This window comes from Astyanax mexicanus, unplaced genomic scaffold (assembly GCF_023375975.1).
Source record: "Astyanax mexicanus isolate ESR-SI-001 unplaced genomic scaffold, AstMex3_surface scaffold_32, whole genome shotgun sequence".
Classification (NCBI taxonomy): Eukaryota; Metazoa; Chordata; class Actinopteri; order Characiformes; family Acestrorhamphidae; genus Astyanax; species Astyanax mexicanus.
In genome coordinates, this window is record NW_026040042.1 from 123,622 (window position 1) to 140,880 (window position 17,259).

At 36.4% G+C, this 17,259-nt stretch overlaps 2 protein-coding genes across 3 annotated transcripts in view; both read right to left on the reverse strand.

Annotated features, from left to right (window-relative positions):
* Positions 1 to 1,161: 1,161 nt before the first annotated feature.
* On the reverse strand, positions 1,162 to 5,377 carry LOC125789899 (zinc finger protein 696-like). The gene is made up of 2 exons (XM_049472981.1): positions 5,329 to 5,377; positions 1,162 to 3,776 (listed from the first exon to the last, which is right to left on the reverse strand). Exon 2 carries the CDS (start codon positions 3,670 to 3,672, stop codon positions 1,924 to 1,926), a length of 1,749 nt encoding a protein of 582 aa, XP_049328938.1. The 5' UTR covers positions 3,673 to 3,776; positions 5,329 to 5,377; the 3' UTR covers positions 1,162 to 1,923.
* Positions 5,378 to 7,234: 1,857 nt separating this feature from the next.
* The window catches only part of LOC103033898 (protein phosphatase 1, regulatory subunit 18), a 30,147-nt gene continuing 20,122 nt past the window's right edge, over positions 7,235 to 17,259 (reverse strand). For both annotated transcript variants that reach the window (XM_022663559.2, XM_015603545.3), the window contains 2 exons: positions 9,627 to 9,861; positions 7,235 to 8,711 (listed from right to left, as the gene is read on the reverse strand). In XM_022663559.2, coding sequence (XP_022519280.2) covers positions 8,692 to 8,711; positions 9,627 to 9,861 — 255 coding nt within the window. In that variant the 3' untranslated portion in view covers positions 7,235 to 8,691. The remainder of the gene's footprint in view (positions 8,712 to 9,626; positions 9,862 to 17,259) is intronic.

Consider the following 17,259-nt stretch of genomic DNA (forward strand, 5'->3'; position numbering starts at 1 on the left):
GTGTGTGTGAAGAACCTTTTTTAAGCTGAAAGAACTTCAAAATAATGTACTTTTAAAAGTACTTGTAGGTACAGCCCTTAAATTGGTACAAAAAAGAAGATTTTGGGTACTTTTTTACCTGCTGTGTGAAAGCTGTCCAAGATAATTAATCCACAATCAATAAATTCATACATTACCCAACAAACATTTATTTAAATTTAGGCTACATTGAGAGTAATCCTCATTTACAATGTCGTCCAGGTGACATATAAAATATAGATTGACAAAAGAAAGAATTTACTGTATGTATTATAAAACAATATAAAACACAATATAAAACATAAGATAAATTATATTCTATATATAATATAAATTATATATATAAATCCAAGTAAAATTGAATCTGGCATCATGTTCTTCCAAGCAAAAAGCAAATTCTGTGTAATTTAATAAACCTTGATTTTTTTTTTGTGAAATATTTCAATATATTGTCACGTTTAAACAAAATCTAGCCATTTTACAGGTGAAGGAAAAGCCTTCTTAACCTTAAATGAAAGTCAATGTAAAAAGAAACAAAAGAGGCAAAAATTGAGATACAAACACATTGTCTCAGCACGATTGGTCAGAGCTGTCTGGGGCGGGGTTTAAAAAGTAAATACAAAAAGAAGGTCCTGTGTTCCAGACTAGCACATACTTTAGTGCAATTTAGCATGGGGCAGCAGAAGAAAATGCATTTGTTCATAGCTGTAGCTATCAGCTGATCGATTATGATAATAAACTACACTTGAACAATGTGTTTTAGCTCAAATATAAGAATACCGGTAGATATAAGAAGAGTGGTTTGGGATTGACTTCAGAAAAGTTTTCAGTAGCAGAGGGAAGCTGTAAGATATGAAGTGCTGTAAGATTTTGACTTTAGACTTGATAATAAAACACAGTGGATCTACACCAGCAGATGACAGACATGACTCTCCAAACCATCACTGATCATCAGTAAATTTTACAATTTATTTAAAGTAAATGAAGGTATCAGAGTCTGGAGGAAGAGTGAAGAGACACACAGTCCAAACTGCTCGAGGTCTAGTGTGAAGTTTCCACCAATCAGTGATGGTTTGGAGAGTCATGTCTGTCATCTGCTGGTGTTGATCCACTGTGTTTTATTATCAAGTCTAAAGTCAAAATCTTACAGCACTTCATGCTGAACCTCTGCTACTGACAACTTTTATGGAGGTGCGGATTTCATTTTCCAGCAGGACTTGGCACACTGCCCACACTGCTAAAAGTACAATTGGTCTTACATAATATTAAAATTTTCTGAGACACTGATTTTTGGGTTTTCATTGGCTGTAAGCTTCATAATCATCAACAATAAAATAAATAAACTTTTAAAATAAACCACTCTGTGTTTAATACATCTATATAATATATGAGTTTCACATTTTGAACTGAATTGCTTAAAAATAAAGTAACTTTCCAATGAAATAATTGTTTTTACATGCACTAGTATATAGTGTATGGAGTCTCAGAAGCATAGTATCACTTTGTGTTTTATATATCTATATAATATATATGAGTCAAACAATTTAAAATGAATTACTAAAATAAAGTAACGTTTTAATGATATTCTAATTTTTTGAGATGCATTTACTTTAGACAGCTCTGACCAATCAGAGGAGACAACATGCTTACGTGATTTGTTGGGGATTTGATTGCCTTAACGTTTTTGCCTGTGTGAAAACAAACCAAACCGAGGAAGAAAACGCTTAAGTAAACAAACTCATCAGAACATCAGACTGATTCAGACCAGAGAAACCAACTACAGCTGTAAAAAAAGTTCTTAAAGTTAGTAGCCACCCTCGAGTCCAGTTGTTAGCATTAGCATTCCTGCTCGCTAGCTATTAATGACTTTCACCTATTCAATAAAGTCAAGCTTTGTTCTGGCGGTCAGCTGATTTGTTGGTCCAGTAGATCCGGACTGTTATCAGTACTTTCTATTCCTTCGCCCTGACTCTTCTGGCAGCTGTGTTTACTTACAGTACTGGAGTATCGGAAGCTCTTGCCGCAATCGGAGCAGACGTACGGCGTCTCTCCGGTGTGAACGCGCTGGTGTCTCAGGAAATGACTGCGCTGGATGAAGGTCTTCCCGCACTCTGAGCAATTGTGCGGCTTGTCTCCGGAGTGAACTCGCTGGTGCAGTCTGAGGTTGCTCTGGCGGTTGAAGGTCTTGCCGCACTCGGCGCAGTGGTACGGCTTCTCTCCGGTGTGAGTTCGCAGATGCTCCTGGAGATGACTCTGCAAGGTGAAGTTCCTGCCGCACTCCGAGCAGTGATACGGCCTCTCGCCCGTGTGGACGCGATTGTGCGCTTGGAGATGACTCTGAAGTGAAAAGCTCCTTCCACATTCGGAGCACTGGAACGGTTTCTCTCCGGCGTGAAATCGCTCGTGGCGTAGAAGGTGACACTTCTGATTAAACCTCTTTCCGCACTGCGAACACGAGTACGGCTTCTCTCCCGTGTGGGTGCGATGGTGGATCTCGAGGTGGAGCTGGTGGTTGAAGCTCTTGCCGCAGGTGGAGCACTGATACGGCATGTCTCCGGTGTGGATGCGCTGGTGTCGCTGGAGATGGCTGCGCCGGTTGAAGGTTTTCCCACATTCCGTGCAGTGATGCGGTTTGTCGCCTGTGTGGACGTGCAGGTGAATTCTGAGATCGGTGCGTCGTTTGAAGCTCTTCCCGCATTCTGGACAGCCGTGGGGCTTGTCTGGTTTGTAGTCCTGAGGTTTTATGGTGCTCTTTTCATGAATATTGAGACCAGCTCCTAGACCAGCTCCTAGACCAGCTTGTAGACCACGTCCTAGACCAGGTCCTCGACCAGCTTCAGGACCGGCTCCTCGACCAGTTCTTAGACTACCATCTAGACCATCTCCTGGACCAGCTCCTAGACTACCATCTTGACCAGCTCCTAGACCAGCTCCTAAACCAGCTCCTCGACCAGCTGCTTGGCCAGGTCCTAGACCAGCTCTTTGACCGGCTCCTCGATCAGCTCCTGGACCAGCTCCTTGACAAGCTCGTAGGCCGGCTCCTTGACTATCGTCTGTACCAGCTCCTCGACAAGCTCGTAGATCAGGTCCTCGACCAGCTTGTAGACCGGCTACAAGACCAGCTCCTAGACTATTCTCTGAACTATCTTCTTGACCAGCTCCTAGACCAGGTCCTAGACTATGGTCTGGACTATCTTCTTGACCATCTCCTCGACCAGCTCTTGGACCAAGTCCTAGAGCAGCTCTTTGCTCAGCTCCTCGACCGGCTCCTAGACTATCATCTTGACCAGCTCCTAGACTATCGTCTGGACCATCGTCTGGACCATCTTCCTTGTGGACACGCTGGTGTAAGTAAAGATGACTCAGCAGGCTAAAACTATTTCCACAATATGAACAAAAATGCGGTTTATCTCCAGCGTGAATGCGCAGGTGACGCTGGAAGCTGTCCTCTTCACTAAAACACATCCCACACTGGAGGCACTGGTGACTTCTCTCCATCCCATCTCCATCGTTTCTGTGGAATGTGTCTGAGCAGAGAACTCTGGGAGATGTTTCCTCGGTGTTTGAGCAAATTGGCAAAATCACATCCTCACATTTAACCTCTATAATGTTCAGAGTGGCAGAATCATCTGTAAGCTCTTTCGATTTCAGCATTCTGAGGTACACTCTAACTTAGTGGGATCTCCTCAAGTGTTTGATAAATTTGAAAGGGGCGCAAAGCAAAAGCAAACGATTGGCAGAAAGACTTCCATTTGCTTCTAAAAGAGAGAAAAAAGAGAATAAATATCAATGGAAAACACAACGCAAACATGGCATTAAAAACAATTAACATTATTTACACAATTGCTCACTACGAGATAAATATTTGCACAGCAAGTATAAGTATTATCTGGGAGCCTACTCCTGGAGACCTTTACTACCGGTCAAAAGTTTTAGAACACTCCCGTTTTTACTTAATTTTCCAGTCCAGTCAGTAACCAGAAATGGTACAAAATCCAATGTATGGAAATTAGCAGAAAACTGCCTTGGCCTTTATGAAAAACAAATGATCTAAAAACGGAAAAAAGTTATTTAAGTAATGTAAAAAATTTATTTAATTTCATTTGTGTATTGTAATAAAATCTCAAAAAGGTTTTTAGGGGCCATTCCATGGGTGCCATTTGCTTGTTGTAACTTTTCCTTTCTTTTTTTTAATCTAAAAATACATATATTTAACTATTCAAAACATTGACCGATCAATCTCAATCTCAGGCAGCATTACTTAATTTTTTACAAGGTTTATAATCTGAAGACACAAAACTCATGTGACATTTAAAAAGCAAGTCCACTAATTCCTGGGATTTTCAGATACAGACAGGTGTTCTAAAGAGGTTTCTGTTATTTTTTTTTTTTACTTTTGCAATTAGGTCAATGTACATGACAATATGCTTAGTAATAAAATGTATTTTAAAGTTTTAAAATTTATACATGTAATTTAGTAGGAAGAGAAATGGCACCCATTTGGCAGAATCACCCTCAATTCAGTGTAAATAGTAACATAAATAAACAGCTTTGGAAATGGCATATATGCAGCTAAATTCAGAGTCTAGTGCATCTCAAATGTATCATTATTTATAGTGCACTACAGGACTATGTGGCTTTATTTTTTCCCTTACATTACTTTTATACTGTAAGTAACTTTAAAACCAGTACTTTTACACTTGTACTTGAAGAGTTAAAAGCTTGAGTTAATACTTTAACTTCTACAGAAGTATTTTATTTCTATTACCTTTAATCTCATTTTATCCCCAATTTACAATGACAAGGGTGAAGATTAGTACTTTTTTCCCCCCATTGTATTAGAAGCGTGTGTGTAATATTTTCTACTTAATGTTGACATTTTTATGTCATAAAATACCCCTAAACAGTAATAAACAGGATTAAAAAGTGTTATAAATCACTAAATTAAGTTAACTTTGCCTCAATGGCTCTAGTACTACTGTTTTTCCAGAGCAAAGCTACTGTTTTATTGGTTATAAACTTGTTTACTGGCTGGTTCATGGTACATTCTGATGAATAACAGCTCTCAAATAGTGTTATATATTACAAAACATTTAATAATAAAGAAAATACATGATATTCATTGTAATAAATGCAGGGTCTGAAAGGGTTAACAGTCCTACAGAACTGAAAACACGTTAGCACCAAAACAACACATTCTAAACCTACAGATCAGCTCAATAAAACTACATAACTAAACCTTAAAAACTACAGAAAAACATCTAAACTCCCAAAACTATCTTTATCTCCCCCATAAACCCCCGACCTGACCTCCTGCACGAGCTCCAGCTCCTCTCTCAGATCACCGGGGAAACTCTGCAACTGCGCATGTGCGGAACGGCTTCACTCCAGCCTCTTTCTCATTGGAGGAGCGTGCAGTGACGTTTCAGTGACGCGGAAGCGGTTTTCGTCACGTTTTGTTATTTATAAATAATATGTATAAATAATAAATATTTTATTATTTATAAAGCATATCTTGACTTGTGTTTGATGTAATTATGAAATAAACATATAAATAAATATTTAATTTAAATCAGTTATATTTTACATACAAGTGTTAAAGAGACACTAAACCCTGAATCATATTTTTTAATTAATAGCTAAAATGTGTTCCTAAATAACAAATAAATCGTACCAGTCCTGATTAAAATTTGTATTAATTTTCCTGACCTTAAAAAAAACGCTTTTATTCCGGTATTTTCTGCCTTTTTCTGCGAGGATGAGTGTCCGATTACTTGTGTACGCAGACAAAATAACAGACAATATGCAAATCAGTCAATCAATAATATAAGTACATTTATGTGGTCAATAAATAAGGATAATGTTATGTAAAGATATTTTTACACTTTGTCCACACAAGTTTTGTCACTTTTTGACTGGCAGTTGTTATTTATATTGTAGAGTAATGTAGCCAATAGAAATGTTCCAAAAAGCTATGAAATAAAATATTTTACATTGACACATTGATACAATACATTGACTTACTTTGAAAGGTTAGCATATGTATATATATATGTATATCCTCTAGAGACCCAGCGTCCACATATGGGGACATTATATTTCTGCTTTTCTGCACCCTGACACATTAATTTATTTAAACATTGACCCAACCTTTTAGTGGTTACATGACAAAATTACTCTTAATTTGTTAGAGTCTCTACAGCCATTCCAGACAGAAACATGAACCTGGATTTTAATGTTAGAAACTAGTTTATTTATTTACTGTAGAAAGCTAAAGATATTTTTCTTTAATTATTTGGGGCCTTCATGAGAACATTGTTTTATTTAAAATGCACACTGTCCAAAAAGTCTGGGTCTCGGGAGGATATAGCATATTTATAGTAACATATAATATATATATATATATATAACATATATCAGTAACATGAATTTGTAGTCATATAATATATATATAAACAATTTAAGAATATTTTTAAATTAAAGAAAGTCTTCCGTATATATACACACAAAAGACTTTCTAAAATATTCTTAGATTGTTTATATGTATACTATACAACTAAAATTTATATATTACTGGGCATATAACTTTTGAGAGATTTGCAGTTAAGTTACATGTTTCAGCCACTAGGTGGCAGTGAATGAATAATAAATAGTGAAGGGTGTGCACCAAAGAGAATTTAGCAGAGCAAAGATCAGTCCGAGCAAACAATTTAAAACACACTGCTTTATTATATTACGTTTTATTTATATTTCTCTTTTGAAGCCAGCTTCTTCAACCACGATTTAAAAAAGAAAAACAAACAGAAATGTATTTTTACCCAAGTATATAAACACTTTCTTAAAACTCTTGTATAGACTTTTATTCAGATCAAAACTATAAATCAGTATCTGTATATCCTGAAATATACACAATAACACTGTTTATTATCCAGTGCTTTAACCCATCGAGCCCTGGGAACCCTTTATTATTATTGTTTAGTTATTAGTTATCCTAATGCAGAAAATATACTATAGAAAAATGTATTTGTCTTGTGGAGTCCCACAGGGTTCTATTCCAGGGCTTATGAAATTGTTGCATAAAAGCATAAAATGGGTGTGGATCTCTCTGTCTAGGTTGTATAATTCAATTTAAAATATATCTAAACATGTATTTACACAGTTTCTATTTCAACATATCACTCTGTACAACCTAAGCATCACAAATTCCATCCAAAAATCATAATTACATAATTTATTAAATCAGAAACAGAGCAGTTTGAGTCCACAGAGCTGCAGGAACCTCTGATCACGTGTGAAGGCCTCACAAGTTTTGTGCTGCAGAAACGCTGTGGTTTCTGATGGTGCTGTTCTTCACTTCACTTCACTTCCTGTGTTTTTATTCTTCATGGTCTGAACTGCCATACACACTCACATACACTGTGTTCCAAATTATTATGCAAATTGTCATAATTAATTGTCAAAAATGATTGCAAAGTGTCATAAAGCTTAGTTTGCCAGGTGAGCCCAATTAAAGGAAAACTACATAAGAAGGATGTTCCACATCATTAAGCAGGTCACAGGTTTCAAGCAATATGGGAAAGAAAAAGGATGTCTCTGATGCCGAAAAGCGACAATTTGTTGTATAACTAGATTTTATATCATAGTCTATATGAGGCAAAGTACCACAGGGTTCTTGCACCATTTTAAAAGTCAAATTTAATGCTTTTTAAGACCTTTTTCAGACCGCAAAAATATGATTTAAGACCCAAAAATTTAGTCATATTTTCTTTGGTAGAAAATAATTTGTCAATGTAGCTAACTCGTCGCTAACGTTACTGTGTTATATAGCTCTCTGCTAACCTTAGTTCTCTCACCGGTAACAGCTAACTAGCTAAATAGCTAACTCGCCGCTAATGTTAGCTGTTAGCATGTTAGCATTGCACTATGAATACATTAGATATTTCATGAAAACTTAAGAGTTTCTAAAATAAGGTTCCTATGTTAATATGTAACTTGGCCTGTTAGGATGTTTTTGATTAAAATAGCTTTTGATTTTAGTGAATGTAAAACCTTCTTAATGCTGCAATTCCAATAAGTGACCATTTTTAGTTCTTTAAAACATATAAAAAATGTTTTAAAAACTCTTTGTTCAATAAAATTTGATGTATACTCTTGCAATAACCATTTAGGAAAAATATTATCTGGAAAAATATAATTTGCATAATAATTTGGAACGCATTGTAAATGTAAACTCCAGAGTAGTACCAGTGCTTTTACTGTGTATTGATGGATTGATCATTAAACAGCAGCAGCTTTTAAAAAATATATATATTGATTACACTATTGATTTAAATGTGTGCTGCAAAAAATAATGTCTTGGCAGGAGAAACTTCTCAAATCTAGTCATAAATCAACTATTTTTCTGCCTTTCAACTGTGTCATTTCAATAGCAACAGAGCGTGTGAATACATCTGCACTGATAAATCCCCAGAAAACGAAAAAAAATCTAAATAAAATCTCATTCAAGTATCATTAACTGCACAACTAATGTTAGAAAAGTTCTTCTGATTTAAATTATTTTCAAGCAAACAGCAGTTCCTTCAAATAACTCTAAAACATTCTTCTTCATCTTCAGGTACAGCCGTGTTTATCACTGAACACTTCAGCCGGAGAACAGCTCGGCAAGAGCAGCGCTTAACGTCGACACGACTCGTCTGGAAAAAAAGAACAGATAAGAAAAGTCAGTTTAAAAAAATTCCTATCAATTTATTTCTCATTTTCTCTATTTTTTCTGTCCAATACTCAGAAAAAGACTCCACCTCTTTTTGAGCTGCTGCTGATACAGCATAACCAAGTAGCATCACAGCGCTAACGCTTGGAGGAAAGTGCAGGGACTTGGTTCTGATACATCAGCTCACAGACGCAGCCTTATTCTGATCCACATCACCCTAGGAGTGATGAGGGGAAAGAGAAGAGTGCCATCTACTGTACCAACCCAGAGAGAGAGCAAGGACAATTGTGCTCTCTCAGGTCTCTGGCAGCTGATGGCAAGCTGCATGACCAGGATTCAAAGCATTTATCTCCCGATAATAGTGGCAGAGCTTTAGACTACTGGACCACTAGACACCCAAGTAAGGAAATTTCCTTCTAAATAACTATGAATTTATGACAGAGGTTATTTTCGAGCAGCCTCTTCTAAAGTCTGTACACAAAAAAGCCTGCAAACAGTTTGCTGAAGACAAGTCAACAAAGGACATGGGTTACTGGAACCATGTCTAATTGGACTGATGAGACCAAGACTAATTTGTTTGGTTCAGATGTCAATCTGGTGAGAAGTACAAGGATAAGTACATGAACTACAATATGTACTTTCACTAAGGGGTGAACTCACTTTTGTTGATGGTGGTTTAAACATTAATGGCTGTATATTGAGTTATTTTGAGGGAAGAATAAATGTACACTGTTATATAATAAGCTGCACACAGACTACTGTTCATTGTGTTAAAATGTCATTTTGTCAGTGTTTCCCATAAAAAACATATATTTATGAATTTTATTGAAATTTATTTATATTGTTTATGAATAATCTGTATTTTATGGGTTATGGGAATATATAGGAGCGTACTGACCGACTCTGAGAACTCGAGTTGCTCCTGTACTCGTCCCCACGCTCTTGGCACCACTGGAGACGAATGCTCCACCTTCCTCGTCCTCCTCTTCCTCCTGTCCCTCATCGTTTCTATCTGCTGTCCTCCCGTCCTCACCCCCCGGCTCGTCTCCGCCGGCCGGCATCGAGGCCAGCACCGAGTCCTCCGACGGGTACTCACAAACTCGCTCCAGCTGAGACTCGAAACGCACCGACGCCTGAGAAACAGAGATTCAATACAGTTACAGAGGAGAGACTGAGATTAGAAGCACTGAGGCTTTTCACCTGAGTATTGACAGATTTGTTTTTTTTCCCAAAAGTGAACCATGTCTGAATGCAAACAGTTTTAAGAAGACCTCAGAAGATACATTTACAAAATGAAGCAGGAAAAAAGCAACAAAAAAAATGTTGATAGACCTGATAGTACATCAATCCCTATTTAGATAAAACTTGCAGAGGTAGGAAAGATTGTATACATGATATTAATGTAACCTGTTTTAGAAAAACACTGAACAAGAATAGTTGAAGTGTGTAATTAAGTAACCAACACAAGCAAGAGTGTAACAGAGAGCATACTGATTTGTCTAGAGCTGGGCGATATATTGATTTTATCGATCAATTCAAAGATACATTTAAGGACGATGTGTTTTTATAAAAAATCGTTTTCTCTCTCAGTTTAAACATCCAGTACCTACCCACTAGAGTGTGATATCAATGCTTAGGTTTCTAAACACTGTTTTGAATCATTGATCATCGATTTATGAATAGACTTATTGTCTGATTCGGCTCTTATCTTAACCCAAAGCATCTGAACACCACACAGATCACATGATAATTCATAAAATATCTTTTTAATTTTTTAGTGGTGTTTCATATAGAGTTTTTAAATGCCTTATTTGCTTATTTTATTTTATTTTATTTTATTTTGTATTTGATATTTTTTGTTAATGCCAGTTTGAAACTAATCTATGTTCAATAAAGAATCCTAAAAAATTATAGTATGTTTTCACTATTTACAATATAGTCTATGGTATAGTCTGCCATCTCATCTACAAGCTTGTTTCTGGTTGCACTTTAAGCCCAAAGGAGATAATTAAGTGAAACCAAAAAAAAAGTAAACCAAAAAGTTTATCATCTCTTTGTCATCTGTAGTTAAATTTTTAGTAGGGGGGAATTTAAAATCGAAAATCGAATTTTTTGTAGATCCAGCTCTAGATTGGTCTGTCTCTGTGCTAAGTAGACCTATCTCAGCTTAAATTCAGCTTAAATTGACCAGGAAGTAGTAGCATTAGGCCGGGTGGCAGGGTGGGTAACACTGTCGCCTTACAGCAAAACCTAAATCTAATCCCAGCTGTGAAGCATGGTGGTGGGAGCATCATGGTTTGGTTTTGCTTTGCTTCTCGAGGGCCTGGATTATTTTGCATTATTAAGGGAACAAATTCAAGCGTACTATTTCAAAACATTTACTATTTACTATCTATTTACATAGATAATATAAGGGCAGCAGTCTGTGATTTAAAGCTGAAGAGAGTCTGGGTAATGCAACATGACAATGACCTGACCATGACCTACAGAGGGCTGTGAGGTTAAGGGTATTAAAAAGAGTTTATCCTGCTTTTGTTGTAGTAACTGTCTCTACTGACCAGAGAAGACTTTCTACTAGATTTTAGAGCATTGCTGTGAGGATTTGATTGCATTTAGCAATAGAACACCACCATCATTCCAGAGAACACTCCAGAGTTCCTCCACTGCTCTACAGCTCAGTACTGGGGGCAGTTCTATTGGCAGTATTTCTCTACAGCGAGTAGACAAGCAGAATGTGCCTATACACATCTATGAAATGATTTCCTTAGTCTTCTTTACCTAGAAAAACTATCTTTATTTAGGCCCAGCAGCCATTTTTAGGCTAATTTGTGCTAACACTGCGACCGGATAGGCTGTGCATGAATCAGCTTTAACTGTAAATTTGTTAAAGGAAGCACACGAGGCAGTAAGTGTTGCTGTTCTGGGTTTATATCAGCTGCTGAGGCAGAAACTGTGAAAATAGACACAGACAGATATATCACTTCTACAGCTCACACTGCAAGTTCAGACAATAGAACTGCAATAGAACTGCACTGTACTGAACTACAATGAAAGTAAATGCACTTAAAATTCAGTCAAATTAATGGTCCAACCTCACATTGGATTGTACTGAATAAGTGTTCTTAAATCGTTTTTAAATTTATTTTTAAATGTCTAGTTGTGTCTCTAGTATGAATGGATCCATGTGAACCGCTTTTAGAGAAAAAAACTTTACATCACTGAATTACTGGTATCTGAAGAAAAGAGAGGTTTCGGGCTCTTGCTCATGAATATTCATACGTGCAAATACATCACTTCTGATTGGCTAATAGCACTGCAGCAGACAGCACCTAACCTTAATGCTGGGAAAAAATTAATTGTCTGAACCGGGGAAACCGGTGTTCTGTCAAGTAATGTACCCATCAATATATGCTTCTTTACGGCACTGCGCATGCGTAAAACATTTTTTTGTATGATTTCATGTTTTTAATGATATTTCCTTAAGTTTTTATTGGAAACATTAAACAGATTTGCTTGGATGTTAAAAAAAAACATGTAAAGAGCAGTTAAAGCAGAGCAATGGCAAGATAAAAAATATGGTTTATAGTCGCCTGTATGACCATAACCTTTTAACAGTAAAGAAAAAATGGAACATAGAAACCTATACCACTTGAAAATGTTTTATGGGGTGATCTGAACAAATACTGCCTGAAAGATCCAAATTATTATGTGGAATAATAGTTTATTAAAACAATTTAATATATATTTTGTTGTACTTTTTCCACATCAAATAATTAAAAGTAACTATGTAACTTTTACTCAAAGTACATTTTAAATTGAGTACTTTTTTACTTTTACTTGAGTCGATTTTTAGATGGGTACTTTTACTTTTACTTGAGTAGATTTTTAGCAAAGTAAAGGTACTTTTACTCAATTACAATTTTTCAGTCCTTTTTCCACCTCTGGCCGTTCTTCCAGCACTAACCCAACCCCTCCCTGCAGCCGAGCGGATAACCACCACCACACCCCTCCCCCGCATGGCTGAGCGTCGCCATTTCCAACCCCCCAACCCACCCCCAGCACTGATAACGTTTCTTTCAGCTAAACTAAAGTTACTAAACTCGTACCTCAGACATGGTTTCCCACGTCGAAGCCCCAGAGTTCGCTTTATATCATAGAATCCAACGCAAACACGATGCCTACACAAGATAGCTAATGCTTACTAGCTCTGTAAACCGAAGCCGAAGAAGCAGACACAGAGCTGTTAGCTCCTCCTTAGCTAACAAGAACATCTCTCTGATCAACCTGTTTTTCTGAGGATTTTCTTTTAGTAGATACTGCAGACAATGGAGGTTGAACAACTTAGAGACCTTTAATAAACTACCTAAAGGTACTGTATGTATAAACTGTATTTTTAATCAATCCATACTTCTTTTTAAATGTCAGGGCCCTCAGAATTCTACCTATAAAGTGTGGAAATACTTTGAGCTCGTTAATACCAGACGTCCCAAGTCTCCTGGAAGTTGCGGTAGTTTACAGCATATCAATTACGGTTTCCTGATCCCTGCAAGTCAGATAAAACCTCCTATAATCTAAAACGAGTGAGTGGCCCAAGAGTGAACACAAATGTGCGCACATGCTACACAAACTTTTTACCCAAACAGAGAGAGAGGAAGGAGCTCCCCTCGGGTGCATATTAATGAAGCGCATGCAAAACAGAGAGGGTTCTGATTGGCCTGTTCTATGCAAAATGTCTGTGAGTCAAACCAATCAGTTTTTAGTGTGTGCTGGCAGTGTTTTTTCCCCTCCTGAATGGGATGCATTCAGGAGCATCATGGCTCCCATCAAATCTTATTTCACCTCAGACTACTCTAAAGTATATCCATGTCTGGTAAAAGTAAAAAACAATTAAAGTATTGCTCGCTGTACAGTTTGTAATGGTTATATCTGCATTGTTCACGGAGTATTAAATGATTGAAAAAGGCATGTTGAGGTTAGTTAATGTGACATTTATGTATATATGTCCAAATCTAGGTCCAGTGGTAGCTTCCTGAAATAAATTTTTGCAACTTGGGATGTCTGTAATGGTGCAAAAATAGCCATTTATTAGCACGGGTAACTCTATGGCCCTATCACTTGCATTGTAAGCCTGTTATTTGGTAGCATTGACTAAAAGCACTGTATTTAGGAATACTGAGGGTAAATGGAGGTGGGCTATTAAACAAAAGATCATATTCATTATCATGTTTCATTAAAACTCATTTCCATTTCACACCAGAATTCTCCTCTAACATTATTATAAACCATTTGTTGTTTATCATGTTAAAGATTAACACCGCTGTATGCTGATCATTCTGAGTTTATCTGGTTTGTTGTGGTCGTCTTGCTCTTTCCCCTGCAGAACAGGAAGTGAGCAGGCCTTAAAGAGGAAGTAGCTACAGCACTGTCAGTGAGTGAGTCACATGGAGGCTAAAAAAGGCTAACGGAACTAAAAGACACTGAGACTTAAGAGTACATAAACTTTAGTTTCCTTTACTGAATGTACCTGTCTCCCTCTCTCTCTGTCTGTCTCGCTCTCCTGTATCCTGTAGTTTGCGTAATTTAAGAACAAGTGCATTTCAGTGATTCAGTTTCTGAATCAGTTTCTCTGATTTTGCTATTTATAGGTTTATGTTTGAGTAAAATGAACATTGTTGTTTTATTCAATAAACTACAGACAACATTTCTCCCAAATTTCAATTAAAAATATTGTCATTTAGAGCATTTATTTACAGAAAATGAGAAATGGCTGAAATAACAAAAAAGATGCAGAGCTTTCAGACCTCAAATAATGCAAAGAAAACAAACAAGTTCATATTCATAAAGTTTTAAGAGTTCAGAAATCAATATTTAATGGAATAACCCTGTTTTTTAATCACAGTTTTTTCATGCATCTTGGCATCATGTTCTCCTCCTCCAGTCTTACACACTGCTTTTGGATAACTTTATGCTGCTTTACTCCTGGTGAAAAAATTAAGCAGTTCAGTTTGGTGGTTTAATGGTTTGTGATCATCCATCTTCCTCTTGATTATATTCCAGAGGTTTTCAATTTGGTAAAATCAAAGAAACTCTTAAATTAAAAAAATCTAAAATTAGTTAACATTTAGTTTCATTTAATGTGTTTAATTAATGAATGACTGTTGAAGCACATTAAGAAAAACCTAATACACAATTCATAATACATATTTTATTGATATATAGGCGAGCCATTAATCACATACATTGCAGCTTGATTTAGGGCAGTAGGTCAGTGTGTCTTTGCTATCATAACGATGGGAAAAGTACACCTTGCACAGCTCAAAGCGCACAAAAGGCATGTACTAATTATCCAAATTAATCATGGGTGTGGTTTATTCTGGGCGTAACATGAAATAAACCAATCAGAGTGTCTCTTGCTCATCATTCTCTTTAAGAGTAGATCAGGTGAGCTCCGACTTTGGTGGATTGCTATTGTAACGGTGCAGCTACCTGGACGTGTTCAACAAACTCTTCTCAGCAGAGGAAGCTGAGCTGCTGGTTGACGCTGTGAAGGAGCTCCAGCAGCTCATTTACGGGAACAGCAATGTTATTTTATTTACTATTCTGTTTATTGTTGATGTGAAAGTTGGGTTTATGTTTCCAAGATAGCGATGAACGTCTGACTGTTGGCGTCTGTCTAGGTTTTATTCAGTCAGTGGAGCTCCTGTGTTTTCTGTTACCAAGATAAACAAGTAAAACTGCAGAAATGTACCTGAACACACCTCATTTCCAGAACACCACGCCCATCAGTGTAGATATATTCAGAAGCTCTGCTGCTGTTTAAACCAGACAGGAGGAAGGAGTGATAATAGACTGATGGTGGGGTAATAATAAATAATAGTAAACTTGCACTATTCTGTATCACATTGTTAAATGTGATTAAATGGGTTCTGGTAATGAAACTGTTAAAGGAACTGTGGGTTTAAACAGAGGAAGTGGCTCAGATCCCATGAATGCTACAGTCATGATACAGTACTGTTTAGTAGTGTAGAGAAAGCAGAACTGATAATGTGTGTTTTTATCTTACATTTGAAAGAACTGGAGTGTTAGTGTTTCTTTATTTCTTTATCTTTTAATTTATATTATGTCACAGAAATAGTTGTGATAATAAGATCATTAAATGATATAGATACAATTATAATATAAAATGCATTACTTTTAATGAGAAATTAGCTTTTAATTATTACAGATATTTAAAAAAAATCTACATATCCTAAATAAATACAACATAGAAAAAATAAACCAACTGTTTTAAACTAAGTTTACATTCCAGCTCATTCATATTAATGAGCTCTTCTTACTTTTGTAAACACAATAGAATTCATCCTGTCATGATACTGTGCTCTTAAGTAGTGTAGAGAAAGCAGAACTGATCAAGTTTGGTTTTATCTTACATTTAAAAGAATTGTAGTGTTATTTTTTTATGGCCTGCTTGAGTGACATTTTCTCTCACAAAAAAACAATCTTTTAAATGATATTATGTCACAGAAATAATTGTGATAAATTATATTGTTGATATTTTAAGACCATTAAATGATACAATAAAAATATATATATAATAGTGTAAAAAATAATTTACACATTACTTTTAAAGAGCAATTAACTATTAATTTTTACAAATATTCAGTGATTGGAATTAAATTATTTCAAAAAACAAATCTACATATTCTAAATAAATACAGCATAGATAAAATAAATACACTGTTTTAAACTAAGTTTAAACTGACCTCTGATTGATTAGAGGAGCTCATTCATATTAAAGGGCTCTTCTTACTAAGTAAAGACAATGGGCAATATAGAAACAAATGCTGTAATTCAGTGCTATACTTCTCTCAGACTGAAGTCATCATCTGTTTTTAGCTTAAAAACAGCAGTGTTAAAACATTGGTCACACTGGATGGGTTGACTCCTCAGAAAATATGCAGTCGAGCCACTTTCTGCCAAAGTGCTCTGAGTCAGCTTATAGTAAACAATGTGGAAGCGTGAGAATATGAAGGTCTATCTGGTTCTACTGGCCGTTCAAACCCTTTAAACTGGATAAGGTCATTTCTGGCCATGATTTTAATGTAATCCCTTATCTTACCATATATTTTCCACACTATAAGGCGCAGGGATTGATGAGATGCATTATGCGACACTAGTAAGGAACAGGGGTGACGCCACGTGTCCCCACGGGGGGAGTACCTTAGTTAACAAAACTGTAAATCTTTAAAAAAAACTTTTCTTTTAAAGTCAAATGAGCAGTGGGTGTTAATCTACATATATTTTTCTCCTGAAAACTTGAAAAGTTTATTTGGGTGAGTAAAGCGCTTCCTGTTGTTTACAGTGACCTTAGATTTCCAGATTTACACTAAGGCTGGGTGCAGCAGCATTATCATTAGCAGCTAACTGCTAGCGCTAACTGAGGAACCCTGAGTGTTCTGGTAAGCCAGGGTAATATTAGCTAGCGGTTTGTCCCATGTAGCTTGTTTTAACACAGTGAACGGGAAGGCAAC

Excerpts from the sequence above, each read along its gene's own strand:
- LOC125789899 (XM_049472981.1), bottom strand. The coding sequence starts at position 3,672 with ATGCTGAAATCGAAAGAGCTTACAGATGATTCTGCCACTCTGAACATT.